This window comes from Lingula anatina, chromosome 8 (assembly GCF_051362555.1).
Source record: "Lingula anatina isolate TDL-2025a chromosome 8, LinAna3.0, whole genome shotgun sequence".
In the NCBI taxonomy this organism is placed as follows: domain Eukaryota; kingdom Metazoa; phylum Brachiopoda; class Lingulata; order Lingulida; family Lingulidae; genus Lingula; species Lingula anatina.
In genome coordinates, this window is record NC_141774.1 from 649644 (window position 1) to 666638 (window position 16995).

The following is a 16995-nucleotide window of genomic DNA, read 5'->3' on the forward strand; positions in this document are numbered from 1 at the left end:
TTATCTGTATTAAACATTCATTTTTAAATAATCACGTGAAAATGCTTGTAATTTCATTGTAAATAATAATAAACGCAGGGTCTACGTTAATTTACATAGTGCATACAGTATATATCTGTTCCTTCCAACGCGCTGTTTCAACTCATGAGTTATTCTGTTCTCATATTACATGTACAATTCCTTAAAACAACACACACAAGAAAACACGTAAACATAATGGTATATTTTAATTGTGACTTGCTGTTAAGTACATAATATCCCTATTTTCTTCATATATTTTCTTGAGCTTAAAAGGGTCATACGCCTACGTCATCATTTTGTGAATGGGAATACAGCGCACCAAGTGGTATGTAAAATAACTAGTATTCACACGAAGCCCTCTATTGGCAAAATCCCCTAGCCCATCTTAGAATATTACTTCCTATGATAATGGTGGGATAGAATGTGATTCCACGCTCGGCTGTCACCTTGATTGGCTAGGTCCACTCAACAATCCAATTCAGGAAATGACGTAACCGCAGAGGTCGCATTGTCCAATGGCATGGCTTCTTTTTCGTAATGGTAGGTTAGAGTGGACCTGGCCAACGACACCCCGAGAATTTGTTTTTTACGGTTTGATTGTGCGTATGCCATGCACGGAATTTACAAACGAGCGACGGGATGATGTAGCCTGCAGTATTAACGGTAAGCGTGCCAAGTTTTTGTCGCATCGGTGTTGAATAACAATTGTTTTTAGCGCGCTTATGATAATGGTGGGATAGAATGTGATTCCACGCTCGGCTGTCACCTTGATTGGCTAGGTCCATTCAACAATCCAATTCAGGAAATGACGTAACCGCAGAGGTCGCATTGTCCAATGGCATGGCTTCTTTTTCGTAATGGTAGGTTAGAGTGGACCTGGCCAACGACACCCCGAGAATTTGTTTTTTACGGTTTGATTGTGCGTATGCCATGCACGGAATTTACAAACGAGCGACGGGATGATGTAGCCTGCAGTATTAACGGTAAGCGTGCCAAGTTTTAGGCCGCTCCGATGCCCGACAGTATTTTATTTCGATTATTCTGTTGGAACTGGGTCAGGTTTGTTTCAGAAGCTCATTCTATTTTATTGTCTCTATGGAGGTATATGGGGACTTTACGACATTCGGTTTGAAGGCTTTAACCACTTGTTATAGTTTATATTTACATTGTATTGGATTAATGTGGCAGTCCAAGGTTGTTGTAGGTGGTTTTCAAGTTTATGCACCCGGTTTTAATATCATTTAGCGATTTTACGACAATCGTTTACTATCCAATCAAGGTGACAGCCGAGCGTGTGTGATTCCATGTGGAATGAGATCGGCTGATATTAAATGCTGAGACAGCCGTAATTACAAGTGTTTTTGTAACAGGAATCTGGCCCATAAGGTTAGCAATTAATTTTATGTTCGTAATCAATGTTATTTTTAAAAGCGTATTTTTTCATTGTGTTAGTTGCGCCAGATGAGATCTACTACACAATCATTTAGAACCTAGTCGCTTGCATTACACTAGAATAGCCCAAAGTCGGTAAGAGTTACTTATATTTTGGAGATAAAGATAGGATAACATGCAACTGTTAAGTAAAGATGTTATTTAAGCGACTTAATAGCATTATATAAAAGAACTAGGGCAAGAATATGAGATGAATTTCTTATTTTATTTCAATTATTTTTCAGTTGACGGTTTAATAAATCAGTAAAAACGACGCAAAGCTGTTGTTGTTGTGTGTGAGTATTGCAAGTGGCTACAGTCAACGACTAGGATTTGAGATGGTCCATACCAATAGTCCACAACTAAAGCCCTGAGACGGCCCGTACCGAACAACCGAACCAAGAAGACAGAATTTATGACCTACTTACAACCTGTGGTAACTCTAGATATCTGAGATGCCTGGAGCCAGTCAACAGCCATTATTTAGATGACCCGGCCCAGTCAAGTACTAGTAGTTACTGGTGGGACTGTAATTAAGGAAATTGAGCTAAGATCCAATCCGCAGCTTGCAATAAAGCTGAAATTGAGACTTTCTCGAGTATATGTTGACACTTGATTTCATATCCACAGATAACTATAAATACTAGTAGACCTCAGTGTAGCTGAATATATTATTGGCTATCTAAATATACATATGATTATTAATTTATTTGTTTGTTAAGATTAAGATACTCGGCAATTTGACATGTTTGCTGTTGATGTTCAAATGTTTTAGCTAGCTTATTACTTATAGAGAAACTGTCTACATTTTGAAATTTACTTGTCTGGAGTAGTGTAGATAAGTTTATTTGAATTCAAATAAGTTACGCTGCCCATACCACCTGCCCCCTCCCTCCTTTCTAAGAATACCCGCTCACTGCTTGACATTAAAAATGGATGCAGCTACCATTACCAAGACTCCCAGCACTAGGACAGTTCCTTCTCAGACACCAACTGACCAAGAAGTAACATTCAGAAACATATCGCCTAAAGATGATTTGAGAAGAAGACTAATTGAGGAATTAGATCCAGATGACTCCGTCAGTCAAGCCGGCTCAAACGTATCTTTTAAGGAGCGACAGTTAGAAGAAGAAGCTAGACAGGTTGCTTTGAAGGAAAGGCTGAAGTGCCTTACAGCACAGCAAGAAATAGAAGAGCAACAGATACGTTTAGAGCAGAGAAGAAAGCGGCTCTTGTTAGAATCAGAACTGAATGAAAGCAAGAAAAGGGAAGAAATCTTTAGGAAAGCATTGGGAGGTAAAGATACTACTAAGAAGGATTCAGACAGCAGCTATAGCCATGATGTTGTGAGGGCCTTAGAGAAGTTGAGCCTGAGTAGATTACCGATTCCAGAGCCACCTGTATTTGAGGGAAATTATCTAACATATGTAACATGGCGACTAGCATTCAAGACTCTAATAGAAAGCAGAAATATCCCACCCAGTGAGAGGCTGTACTACCTTAAGAGGTACCTCAGAGGAGAAGCTAAAGAGACAGTGGATCATTTGTTTTACTTAGATTCAGAAGAGGCTTACATTGAAGCCCATGAGATACTTGAAGATAGATATGGTGATAAATTTTTGATAGCAGAGGCTTTCAGAGACAAATTAGAAAAGTGGCCCAAGATTAACAGTAGAGACAGTAAGGGACTTAGAAAACTATCAGATTTTCTCAGGCAGTGTTTAGCAGCAACAGATCATGTAGGAGAGTTGAAGATCCTGGACGACTGTCGGGAAAATAGGAAGTTACTTCAGAAACTACCTGAATGGATCACACGAAGATGGACCCGAATTGTCGAAGAATCACAAGGTTTCCCAAGCTTCAAGAGGTTTGTAGAGTTTGTAAAAAAGGAATCCGACATTGTAAATAACCCTGTTATGAGACCAGCTGAAACTGCATTTAGCAAGAAAACCCCCACTTCCACCAGCCTTATGACGAAGACAAGCGATCAAGCTATACCAACGCCTCCTGTCACGAAAAATGCCTGTACATTCTGTGAGAAAATAGGACACGCCATCAGAGAATGCCGAAACTTCGAAAGAAAAACGCCACAAGAAAGAATGGAGTTTATAAAGAAAAGAGGTCTTTGCCTAAGTTGCCTTAGAAACGGTCGCTTAGCCAAGGAGTGTAAAAGGAAGGAACAATGCAGTAGATGTGGTCGTAAACACCCTGCCATACTACATGGGGACTACGAAGCCCTACACCCAGAAGATCAACATGTAAGAACATTGTCAAGTACTTGCCAAGAGGGAGCTATCAGTTCAATGACAATTCCAGTCTATGTATCTGTAGGAAATTCCGGGAATGAAATCCTGACATATGCTCTTCTAGATAGTCAAAGTGATGTTACGTTCATTAGCGACGAGTTAGCAGCCAAGCTGAATGCAGAAAGCGTACCTACAAGTATCAGGATTTCAACAGTCAACTCCAGCTATGTAGTCAAACTTCAAAGGTTCCAGGATTGACTGTAAGAGGTTTTAACTTAACAGAAACTATAGCACTACCAACCTGTTATACAAGAGAAAACATACCATTCAACAAGAAACATGTACCTAGACCATCGGATGCAAGAAGATGGAATCACCTGCAAAATATACAGAGCCAAATTGCACCGCTCCAGAATTGCGACGCAGGTTTACTTATAGGTTACAACTGCTCTCGTGCATTGGTACCCCTTAGTGTCAGAGTAGGAGCAAACGAGGAACCCTATGGAATACAGACACCCCTGGGATGGAGCGTCGTGGGAAGGACCGGACGAGAAGACACAGATGAATATCACCTCAGTCACAGAGTGATGAGGAAAGAAATACAAAAGGATTTGAGAGTCGATGATAGAGGAGAAGTGACTTTTGTCCACAGAACAAAGGTTAAAGAGACAGTGACTGAGCCAGAGATAATTCAGTTACTGGAAGCGGACTTCAGGGATGAGCACAAGTCAGAAGATTCCTTGTCCCAGGATGACTTGAAGTTCTTAAAGAAGATGAAAGACACAATCTATCAAGACCAAGACAATTTCTATACCATGCCACTACCATTTAGAACTGATGCCCCACAGTTGCCTGACAACATGCCCATGACCATGAGAAGACTTGAGCATCTGAGAAAGAAATTTGCAGACAAAGAATTTGCCGCCGAATATAAGAAGTTCATGGACACGGTGATAGAAAGCGGAGAAGCTGAACCTGTTCCATATAAAGATGTAGCTGGAGGACACAGATGGGTCGTGCCGCACCATGGAGTTTACCATAAACGTAAAGGAATGCTCAGGGTAGTATTTGACTGCGCAGCGAGATATAAGAACATTAACCTGAATGAGAACCTCATCTCAGGTCCAGACCTCACCAACAGTAGAAGGCACACCTAAGCTATTTAGGATGACAGTTCACCTGTTTGGAGCTGCCAGTTCCCCTGCGTGTGCTAACTTTGCTTTGAAACAACTGGTTGAAGACCATGGAGAAGAATTTGATGAGAAGGTTTGCTGGGTAGCTGGTAATTGCCTTTACGTAGACGACTTGTTATTAAGCATTGATTCTGCTGAGGAGGCAAAGCAGCTTATTGAAGGCGTACGTCAGCTATTTCAGAAAGCAAATATAAGACTTCACAAGTTTATTAGCAACAACCAAGAAGTTTTGGAGAGTATTCCCGTATCAGAAAGAGGGGCACAGAGCACCACTGCTGATTTGCCTTTACCTGCCACAGAGAGAGTATTGGGAATTCAGTGGGATACCATAGCGACCAGCTCAGCTTTCAGTTAACACTGAATGAAAGACCGATGACTAGAAGAGGAATTCTTTCGACTGTTGCCTCTGTCTATGATCCCTTGGGTTGTATAGCACCATTTATCCTATTAGGCAAACAGATACTGCAGGAGATGTGTGCGTCCAAAGCCAGCTGGGATGATCCAATATCAGAAGAACTCAGACCAAGATGGGAGAAATGGCTGCGTGAATTGCCAAAGCTAGCGGAAATTCATTTATCAAGATGCTATATTCCCCAAGACTTTGGAAAAATTGTCACAGCAGAGATACACCACTTTTCGGACGCAAGTACCAGAGGATATGGCCAATGCTCCTACCTTCGAGTAGTGAATAACAAAAACGAGTGCCACTGCTGTATCGTGTTGGGCAAATCTCGAGTCGCGCCACTCAAGATTACTACAATTCCGAGATTAGAGCTTACAGCAGCCACAATGTCGACCAAGATGAGTACTCTGCTGAAGTCTGAAATTACCTATGAAAACCTCAAGGAGTATTTCTGGACAGACTCCAAGATAGTGCTAGGATATTTGAAGAACAATGTAAGAAGATTTCATGTCTTCGTAGCCAACAGGATTCAGACGATTCAAAACGCTTCTGACCCTAGTCAGTGGCACTACGTGCCAACCAATGATAACCCGGCCGACCATGCTTCTAGAGGGCTGTATCCAGAGGAACTGATGGCATCAAATTGGTTTAAAGGCCCAGAATTCCTGAGAAACCCAGATCTAAGCATGGTAGAAGAAAATCCAGAGGTTGATCCAAATGATCCAGAGTTGAAGAAAGCAACAGTAAATGCAGTGGAGACTACAGAAAAGGCAGGAACATTTACACAGAAGTTCAATAGATTTTCATCCTGGACCAATGCCATTACAGCAGTGACAACCATTAGAAAACGTCTACTCAAAATGGGTTCATCATTGTCTGCTGACCGACGAAAGGCAGAACTTACTATTCTTAAGCTGCTTCAGGCTGAACGGTTCCAAGACGAAATTAGGCAAATCAAAGATGGATCGCTTCCGAAGAAAAACCCTCTCTCCAAGCTGGATCCTTATATTGACGAAGAAGGAACCCTGCGAGTAGGAGGACGTCTGACACGATCCTCACTGTCTTACGAAGTACAACACCCTGTAATTTTGCCAAAGTCAGGACATATTGTAGACCTAATTGTGCGTCATTGCCATCAGAAGGTAGCCCACCAGGGAAGAGGTTTTACTCTGAATGAGATACGTTGCCAAGGGTACTATATCATTGGTATAGGCAAGACGGTTGCTTCTGCAATACACAGATGCGTAACCTGTAGAAAAAACAGGGGCAAAAGTGAAGAACAGAGGATGTCAGATTTACCAAAGGATCGAACAGAACCTTCACCCCCATTCAGTTACTGTGGCATTGATTGCTTTGGCCCCTTCCCTGTGAAAGAAGGTCGCCGTGAAGTTAAGCGATATGGATTGATAGTGACCTGCATGGCGTCGAGAGCAGTACACATCGAATGCCTGGATGACATGACGACAGATAGTTTCATAAATGCTTTAAGATGTGTGATAGCTTTGAGGGGTCCTATACGGCAAATCAGATGTGATCAGGGATCAAATTTTATCGGAGCAAGAGTGCTTTTAGATAAATCACTAGAAGAGGTAAAAAATGACGAGTTGAAGAAATTTATGATTGAGAACAAGTGTGATTTTGTGTTTAACAGCCCACACTCAAGCCATATGGGAGGTGTGTGGGAGCGACACATTAGAACCATCAGAAGTATACTAGCAGCAATGTTGGAGCAACATGGTTTTCGTATTGACACAACCACCTTAAGAACCTTCCTATATGAAGTCATGGCCATTATTAACTGTCGACCTTTGACCGTACAGAACCTACATGATCCACCTGGTCCAGAATCACTTACTGCGAACCATTTGTTGACAATGAAGCCAAAGGTAATATTGCCATTGGGAGAGTTTGGACCTGAGCACCTGTATGCAAGGCAAAGATGGCGCCAAGTACAAGTGTTAGCGGATAATTTCTGGAGTCGCTGGAGGAAGGAATACCTTCTTAATCTGCAACAACGAACAAAGTGGAATGGGAAACGAAGAAACCTAGGAGTGGGAGACATTGTTTTGCTCAAAGAGTATACAGAAGGATTATACAGGATTATACAGAGGAGACTGGCGACTTGCCAGAGTGACAGAGGCGAGCATAGATGAGGATGGATTAGTTCGCAGAGTGAAGATTCTTTTGGGGAATCCTGATCTTTCTGCCAAAGGCATCCCCTCCTCTACGTCTACTATACTAGAACGTCCAATCCATAAACTAGTTTTGTTGTTAGAAGGGGATAAATTGTAAGTTTTCCATAGAATAAGGTTCGAGTATGGTTTTGTGATACATGATGTTCAAGAACTTATAAGTGAAGATCTAATGGTATTTGGGAGTACCAAAGCTATTGTATAGTGAGTTAATAGTTACAGTTTACCAGTTACATTGTTTCATGTGTAAGTTAGTTTTGTTTGTTTGTATAGAAAATCAATTAGATTTTGGCTGGGGAGTGTTACTGCCAGAGCAGTGTTTTATATATAAATTTTATTTCTTTACTTCGGACGCGCTACTCACTTGTTTGTCGCATCGGTGTTGAATAACAATTGTTTTTAGCGCGCTTATGATAATGATGGGATAGAATGTGATTCCATGTGGAATGAGATCGGCTGATATTAAATGCTGAGACAGCCGTAATTACAAGTGTTTTTGTAACAGGAATCTGGCCCATAAGGTTAGCAATTAATTTTAAGTTATGAAAGTTCATTTAAAGATAATTGCGAGAAGATAAAATTAGTTTTCCATTGTAAACTGCAACTTTGAGTAGCGTTAGAAATGACGGTCTGATGTACAATGCACAGTACATGTAACACAATCACTGTGCCTTTCAGTATTGGAGTAAAGAAAGTTCAGTAAAGTGTAGTGTATTGTTTAGAAACGAGAATGTAGCTGTACTAGTTGCGAGTTAAAGATTGTTTGTTTTATGTTCGTAATCAATGTTATTTTTAAAAGCGTATTTTTTCATTGTGTTAGTTGCGCCAGATGAGATCTACTACACAATCATTTAGAACCTAGTCGCTTGCATTACACTAGAATAGCCCAAAGTCGGTAAGAGTTACTTATATTTTGGAGATAAAGATAGGATAACATGCAACTGTTAAGTAAAGATGTTATTTAAGCGACTTAATAGCATTATATAAAAGAACTAGGGCAAGAATATGAGATGAATTTCTTATTTTATTTCAATTATTTTTCAGTTGACGGTTTAATAAATCAGTAAAAACGACGCAAAGCTGTTGTTGTTGTGTGTGAGTATTGCAAGTGGCTACAGCATGCAGTTCAAATTAGAAAGCCAGGTCAAATGGGTTATCATTTATTATTGAATTTATGCAATTTTGTGTGAAATTGTCATTTTTCTCATTCTGGCACTTTCTAAGTATAAACTTGAACTCTGATGTGCCTGAAGCCTTATGCATTTACTTTCATCCGTGTCACCTGTTCTGCATAATTAAAATTTGATATTGACTGTGCAGTTAAACATAATGTATTATTGCATCAGAATTGGTAGTCTCCTATTTTGTACATTTTCTTGTGCTTTTCTTAAGATGTGACTTATGGGCCTGAAAGACCTTTGAGAGGGTCAGTCTGTTAATATCCCTTGGGTATCACTTAGCTAATTTCTGAGTTATAAAGTCATTTGCCTAATTGATAGGCCATTAGAGGAGATTACATACAGCACACTTGTTGATATTTCCTTGTAAACTCCCAAAAGTTAAGCTCTCTGCTAGATTAATCATAAGGAAGCAGTGATAATTATGCAGGTTATTATATATATATATATATATATATATATATATATATATATATATAATCAAAGATTAAAAATTTAAATAGCAGCTTCATTGAAATTATATTTACCTCAGGCTCTGCCAAGGAGGTTATATTTTCACCCCTGTTTGTCTGTCATCAACATAGCTCAAAAAGTTATGGACCAATTTTGCTGACATTTTCAGGAACTGTCAGAAGTGGGCCAAAGAGGACAATGATTAGTTTTTAGTGGTGGTCTGGCTCAATAATCAATCAATAATCAACAATTGCTGCCTTGGCATAGGTCTGCACTCTTGATGGTTTTCTAGTTTTGTTATGTTTTCCTTTACAATTTTTTCTCAAACACTTGCATTTGTGACTTTTAACTCGCCGCTCGAGGCTCTGCACATTTTCTGTATATCCACATAAGCAGTTGTATTGTTTTTTATGTCTTTAAACATTATATAATATTATTTTATGCACTGTCATCATTTTTCAAATATTGAGACTTTCATCATGTGACTTTGGTCTCTCATGGTCCTGAAACTGTAATCTTATTGAAGGGGTGGATTGAGACCATCTTCTGGGTCTTCTGGAAGACAGGTTATTAAGTTTATATTGACCGGTATCTATTTTTTTCTGTTGGAAGACCATCAAAATGGAGGATGGATCAACATAGATACTTTGGAATACTGTCAGAAAATATCTCAGGGTCCGCTCCTGTTATTGACCATGTTACCTGTTGTGCATAATTAAAATTCAGTGTTGACTGACAGTGCTATTATAAGCATTATTTATTATTGCATCAAAATTGACAAAATGACCTTTTTTTGCATCTTCATTTTCTGTTTTTTGTCTGTACATTTGACAGCTTTGCTGCCTTGTTCCTATTTGCAGTGTGATGCAATATAACAAATCTGTCCTGATTTGGTGAACACATTATATCTTTTCACTGCTACAGGGCCAGTCAAACCGACAGATGTGAAGGTTATGGATCAGCCATCTCCAGAAGCAGCCGCCATTCAGTGGGAGCCTCCTGCATGCCATGTAGATCACTACCGGCTTGAATACAAAGCAGATAAAGGGCAGCCAGTGATTGACAACATACCTAACACGGAATCGACCTGTACGTTATCTGGTCTTATCCCTGGAACTGAGTATACCGTTTCCCTATGCTGCATAAGCCACAGAAAAGAGAGTGAAAAATACATGTTCACATTTACAACAGGTATGTTGCAGTTATATCAAACATATCCAAAATAACACACATTGCAAAATAACACACGTTTTTATGTACAGACACAGATGTGTCTGTACATTAAGCCGACACCTGTATCTGTCGTCGCCGTCGTCAAACCAATGAAGCTGATTTTTACACTCAACCTGTATTTTAGTAAGATTGAGACGATATACTTATTTTATTACTTTCCCTTGAAGTGCGTTTTCAGTGTTGCATATATGCTGAAGAAAGCAACAACAACAACAGCATTACTTTTAAAAAATGGTTTTCAAACTTGACCTGCGTATTATAAATATTCATCAGTTCTGTAAGTTTCAAGTCCACTTATCATGTTATTAGTATTGCATATATCCTGGAAAAAGTGAAAAAAAACAACATAACATTTTCGAAAATGGCCCAATCATGCTTATTTTCGAACTTGACCTGCATATTACGAAAAAAATTCATCAGTTCTGTTAGTTTCAAGCCAAAAAGTAAAATAGTTTTCCACTTATCGTGTTATCGGTGAAAGTTCATGAATGTCTAAATTATTAGTGGCACTTAATTAATAATCAGTGATAATTATGCAGATAAATTTTGTTTCATATTGCAAAGTTTACAGAAGAAAAAACGTCACTGTATAATGCCAACATTAATGGTGTAGATGAATAACAGTGCTTTATTATCCTCAAACTCAATGGGGTTATTGATATCATGTTAATACAGCTGGATTTAAGTTTGAATAGCAGCTTTATTGAAATATTTTTTATGTTTTTAAAAAAATTTTTTTTTCAAACATGGCATTTTCAAATGTGACTTCCACCTGCAGCATTGTGCATTCTCTGCATTTTCTTAACCTTACAGGAAAGAAACAAGACTAAAATGCATCCTGAGTTGGAAAAGCAGTTAGATTGGCTTCTTTTTCTTTTGTACATTTTTCTGAAATTTTTATCTTTCACATAAAAAAAAAAAAAAAAAAACACTTAATGCACTGCCACCAAAAAAAGAAAACTTTGTTACTAGTATTTCTAATATTTGTATCTTACAAGAATGATTTTTAGGATTAACATACAACTCAAATTAGAAAACCAGCTCTATTGGACTATCATTTTTTTAAAATTGAATATATTATATTTATATTTTGTACCACCAGTGTAGGCGCTGGCGGTACACATGGTTTTAGTCCCGACCCGTATGTTCCGCCGGCTCTGCCGGCTCCTGCGGCTCCGCCACCAAGTCACCGTTACCACTTCTCCTCCTAGACGGTAAGGGCCCCCTTACCCATCTCTTGGATTTAGGTCACCTATAATCTCAACTTGTTCCACGGAAAATTTGGGCTTTGTCGGTTTTGGGGTCTAGGTGTGGCACTCATTGCAATGCACCCTTGTCCAAAAATGGCAAAATTAAATGCTAATTATCTACCCTATGGAAGGAATTATGGGAAAATTTTCTACAGACGGCTTCCCAAAAGTCATATGTGTAGATTTCAAATATGCCCTTGGATTTGACCTATGACCTTTATTTCAAGGTCAAACGGGCCAAAATTTTCAAAGAAATTAATTTTTTACGAAAAAATAATTATTTGCGCTGTTATTCAGACACTACACAGACTTAACCAATAATATAATTGGAAAGTGTTACCTTTCAGGTCATCTTTCATCTCTGTGAATTTGGGGTCAATCAGTGCATTTTCACATGAGTAGTGGCCATAAGATATCGAAACTGAAAACTGTCTCTAATTTGGGAACCGTTTAAGCTAGAGACCTATTCTTTTTTGCATTTTGTAGAGCATGTAAAGCCCAACACTGAGAGTGGTCTCCGATTCTTTGTATTCCATACGGTTTTCGAGTAACACTGTATCAAAAAGTACATATTGGTGGTGAAAGCAAAATGTGCAGTACGGTAATGGATAATAAATTTTGAACCCCAGAAAAACTAGAGGATCAGAGAGACGATACTGCCTCCAAATTTTGTACCACCAGCTGGAGCAAGCGCATTCGTATAGACCCCCACATACACAAAATAAGGGACACAGCTACCAGTCTTTTGCTTGACAAGCTGTAAAAATGCAATCAACAAGAATTTTCAAAATATGCAAAAAATATATATATATAACTTAAAATGGTACAATCAAAGTTAACTTTATCAAAAGGTAGGTCAAAGGTCAATTTCACAGTAAGATTGCCAGTATATGACCTCCTATTCAAGTTCAATAGTAACTATGGACCTATCTCTGCCAGGTTAGGAGTTAAAAGAGAAAGAAATTAGCAGAGTTCAGTTCATGGTGAAAAGTAGGTCAAAGGTCAATTTTAAGGTCACATTTAGATTGCCAGTATATGACTTCCTATTCAACTTCAATAGTAACTATAGACCTATCTCTGCCAGTTTTGGAGATAAAAGGGAAGCAAAATTTGTAAAGTTCAGTTCATGGTGAAAAGTAGGTCAAAGGTCAATTTTAAGGTCACATTAAGATTGCCAGTATATGGCTTCCTATTCAACTTCAATAGTAACTATGGACCTATCTCTGCCAGTTTTGGAGATAAAAGGGAAGCAAAATTTGCAAAGTTCAGTACATGGTAAAAAGTAGGTCAAAGGTCAATTTTAAGGTCACATTCAGATTACCAGTATATGACTTCCTATTCAACTTCAATAGTAACTATGGACCTATCTCTGCCAGTTTTGGAGATAAAAGGGAAGCAAAATTTGCAAAGTTCAGTTCCATTCCGAACTCCTCGACAATTTCTGGCTATCTTCCGAACGCCTTGAAACTAGTCTCGGATGTATGACTGTAAAAAATGTCGCCTACGCACAACATATGTGATCAGGTCAAGAACCCGGATGGACGGCACTGCATCACTAATGTATACCGCAATCAAAACAATATAGTTCCCCCAAAACACGTGGATCTAACAAATATGGCGTCACCTGATCAGAAATGTTGTGCGTAGGAAATTTTTTACTGTCATACATCCGAGACTAGTTTCAAGGCATTCGGAAGATAGCCGGAAATTGTCGAGGAGTTCTGAATGTCCTGTCAGGGCGCCGCCATGTTTATTATTGTTTACATCCGGTTATCTAGAGTAGTTTGCACTACTTCCAAAATGGCGACGACTGTCATACGGCCGAGATATGATGACGCAGGAATCAATCGACGGTGAGCCGAGTGGTTCAGTTCATGGTGAAAAGTAGGTCAAAGGTCAATTTCAAGGTCACATTTTGATTGCCAGTGTATGACTTCCTATTCAAGTTCAATAGTAACTATGGACATATCTCTGCCAGTTTTGGAGATAAAAGGGAAGCAAAATTTGCAAAGTTCAGTACATGGTAAAAAGTAGGTCAAAGGTCAATTTTAAGGTCACATTAAGATTACCAGTATATGACTTCCTATTCAACTTCAATAGTAACTTTGGACCTATCTCTGCCAGTTTGGGAGATAAAAAGGGAAGCAAAATTTGCAAAGTTCAGTTCATGATGAAAAGTGGGTCAAAGGTCAATTGCAAGGTCACATATAGATTGCCAGTGTATGACTTCCTATTCAAGTTCAATAGTAACTATGGACCTATCTCTGCCAGTTTTGGATATGAAAGGGAAGCAAAATTTGCAAAGTTCAGTTCATGGTAAAAAGGAGGTCAAAGGTCAATTTCAAGGTCACATTTAGATTGCCAGTATATGACTTCCTATTCATGTTCAATAGTAACTATGGACCTATCTCTGCCAGTTTTGGTGATAAAAGGGAAGCAAAATTTGCAAAGTTCAGTACATGGTAAAAAATAGGTCAAAGGTCAATTTTAAGGTCACATTAAGATTACCAGTATATGACTTCATATTCAAGTTCAATAGTAACTATGGACCTATCTCTGCCAGTTTTGGAGATAAAAGGGAAGCAAAATTTGCTAAGTTTAGTTCATGGTGAAAAGTAGGTCAAATGTCAATTTCAAGGTCACATTTTGATTGCCAGTATATGACTTTCTATTCAAGTTCAGTAGTAACTATGGACCTATCTCTGCCAGATTTGGAGATAAAAGGGCAGCAAAATTTGCAAAGTTCAATTCATGGTGAAAAGTAGGTCAGAGGTCAATTTCAAGGTCACATTTAGATTGCCAGTGTATGACTTCCTATTTAAGTTCAATAGTAACTATGGACCTATCTCTGCCAGATTTTGAGATAAAAGGGAAGCAAAATTTGCAGAGTTCAGTTCATGGTGAGAGGTAGGTCAAAGGTCAATTTCAAGGTCACATTTGGATTGCCAGTATATGTCTTCCTATTCAAGTTCAATAGTAACTATGGACCTATCTCTGCCAGTTTTGGAGATAAAAGGGAAGCAAAATTTGCAAAGGTTAGTTCATGGTGAAAAGTAGGTCAAAGGTCAATTTCAAGGTCACATTTAGATTGCCAGTGTATGACTTCCTATTCAAGTTCAATAGTAACTATGGACCTATCTCTGCCAGTTTTGGAGATAAAAGGGCAGCAAAATTTGCAAAGTTCAGGGGCCGTATTCTCGAAAGGTTGTATCTTACAAATTCTTGCAACTTTTCACGTAAGTCCGATCCTTCACGTAAGTTGGTATTCTCGAAGGTTTGTAAGTTACAAACTCTTGTAAATATGCACGTAAAATTACAACTGCCTCCGACCTGTTGTAAGTCGCTACGAAAAGTTGTACGCATGCGCACTTGGTGAAAAGTTGAGGAGAAAGTGTTTTCTGCTGAAATTTTATGCTCCTGTTTATTGTTGGATATTTTTGACAGCAAACAAAATTATTAAACCATGGATCTGTTATTATAGGCGAGAAAGGTTAACCTTTCGGATATTTCAGGTTAGTTTCCTAAAGTTAACGATTTAGATGAGAATAAGACGTTTATGTCGATCACGTAATCGCAACTTGTCAGTTTGGTATGGTGTCCGAAATTTTTAATTAAAACGACAAATGATATATAAGTGTTGTGAGAAAGCCAAGTTAATGAGCTTTTTGGCGATATAAAACACTTAAGTTGTTACTCAAAATTAATCAATTGAGCCGCGGTTGAATTTCAGATTCTGAATCTTCGACTTTTTATGTACAGACACAGATGTGTCTGTACATATAGCCATCACCTGCGTCTGTCGTTGCTGTCGCCGTTGCTGTCGCCGTCGTCGCCGTCGCCGTGCACTTTTACCGATAAAACGATTAGTGGAAAACTGTTTTTCATTTCAGCTTGAAACTTACAGAATTGATACATATTTATAATACGCAGGTCAAGTTCAAAAATCAGCATGATCGGGTCACTTGTAGGGAAGTTATGCTGTTTTTTCACTTTTTTCAGCATATATGCAGCACCGATAACACGATAAGTGGAAAACCATTTTAGTTTTTGGCTTGAAACTTACAAAACTGATGAATATTCATAATACGCAGGTCAAGTTCGAAAATCAGCATGATCGAGCCATATTTGTGGAAGTTATTCTATTTTTTCATTTTTTTCAGCATAAATGCAACACCGATAACACGATAAGTGAAAAACCGTTTTACCTTTTGGCTTGAAACTTACAGAACTGATGAATATTCTTAATATGCAGGTCAAGTTCGAAAATCAGCATGATCGGGCCATGTTTGTGGAAGTTATGCCATTTTTTCATTTTTTTTCAGCATAAATGCAACACCGATAACACGATAAGCGAAAAATCGTTTTACTTTTTGGCTTATAAGTTACTGAAATGATGAATATTCATAATACGCAGGTCAAGTTCGAAAATCAGTCTGATCGGGCCATTTTTATGGAAGTTATGCTGTTTTTTCACTATTTCAGCAAATGTGCAACACCGATAACACATTTCAAGGAAAATCAATTGGCTAATCGTCTTGAAATTTACAGGGGTGATCAGATTTACTAAAATACAGATGAGGTTCGAAAATAAGCTTGATCGGTTCAGTTTTGGTGAAATTGTGCCTTTTTTTGTATATAAGTCTTTTTTCCTCAGATTTAATTCTTAAGCATGTTAACAATCTCATTTGTGAACTAATTAGTAATGTAAAGGTGTTCTTTTGACATTTTCTGCATCTTAACAATATTGTTAGTTGATTATATAAAAATGATGGTAAACCTGTTACTGTGCATTTTGTAATAAAGTGTCAAAAATGGAAATAAACTCATATCTTTACAGTTTGTCAGATTCAATCATTCACCATGTTCAGAATCTCAGAATGGAACAAATTGGACATTTAAAATTGTTCTATTGATATTTTTCCTATGTCAACAACTTTCTTAGTTGATCATTTAAAAACGACAGTAAATTGATTATTTTGATATATGTAAAAAAAAGTGTTGAAAGTGGAAAGAAATTCATTTCAGTACAGTTATCTCTTGTGTACATTTTGGCATTTTGAAGTTGTGACTCTGAACTTCTATGGCCCTGAAGACCTTTCCATATCAAATTTTCTGAATATCCATGATACTTTTATTTTATTATTAAAAATTGATGGTCATTATGCTGTTAAGCATTATGTAATATTGCATCAAAATTGAAGACAACCCCATTTTAGACAATGCCTCCATAGTGACCATTAAAGGAAAACCAAGTCACTTACTCTTCTCAAACTTACAGAAATGTAGCATAGCACTAAATTATAGCTTCAGTTGGAAAACCTGTTATATTGGTTAACTTTCTTGGAAATTATATAGTTTTTTGTTACAATTAAAAATTTCACATATGGACATTTTC

The 16995-nt window shown here is 38.1% G+C and overlaps 3 protein-coding genes across 6 annotated transcripts in view; all 3 read left to right on the forward strand.

Annotated features, from left to right (window-relative positions):
* The window catches only part of LOC106165417 (uncharacterized), a 76689-nt gene that overhangs the window by 46924 nt on the left and 12770 nt on the right, over positions 1-16995 (forward strand). For both annotated transcript variants that reach the window (XM_087019109.1, XM_087019108.1), the window contains exon 7: positions 10042-10308. In XM_087019109.1, the coding sequence (XP_086875235.1) occupies positions 10042-10308 (267 nt within the window). The remainder of the gene's footprint in view (positions 1-10041; positions 10309-16995) is intronic.
* Positions 1198-4246, forward strand: LOC106151515 (uncharacterized). Its single transcript, XM_086994579.1, has 3 exons — positions 1198-1407; positions 1474-1548; positions 1698-4246. Exon 3 carries the CDS (start codon positions 2385-2387, stop codon positions 3954-3956), a length of 1572 nt encoding a protein of 523 aa, XP_086850705.1. The 5' UTR covers positions 1198-1407; positions 1474-1548; positions 1698-2384; the 3' UTR covers positions 3957-4246.
* On the forward strand, positions 4846-8623 carry LOC147760145 (uncharacterized). Of its 3 annotated transcripts, XM_086994393.1 has the most exons (3): positions 4846-8007; positions 8307-8381; positions 8531-8623. In XM_086994393.1, exon 1 carries the CDS (start codon positions 5264-5266, stop codon positions 7445-7447), a length of 2184 nt encoding a protein of 727 aa, XP_086850519.1. In that variant the 5' UTR covers positions 4846-5263; the 3' UTR covers positions 7448-8007; positions 8307-8381; positions 8531-8623. The 3 variants fall into 3 exon arrangements, with proteins under 3 accessions (XP_086850519.1, XP_086850517.1, XP_086850518.1); XM_086994391.1 differs by having other exon boundaries at positions 4846-8381; positions 8531-8622; XM_086994392.1 differs by lacking the exon at positions 8531-8623 and having other exon boundaries at positions 8307-8500.

Excerpts from the sequence above, each read along its gene's own strand:
- LOC106151515 (XM_086994579.1), top strand. The coding sequence starts at position 2,385 with ATGGATGCAGCTACCATTACCAAGACTCCCAGCACTAGGACAGTTCCT.
- LOC147760145 (XM_086994393.1), top strand. The coding sequence starts at position 5,264 with ATGACTAGAAGAGGAATTCTTTCGACTGTTGCCTCTGTCTATGATCCC.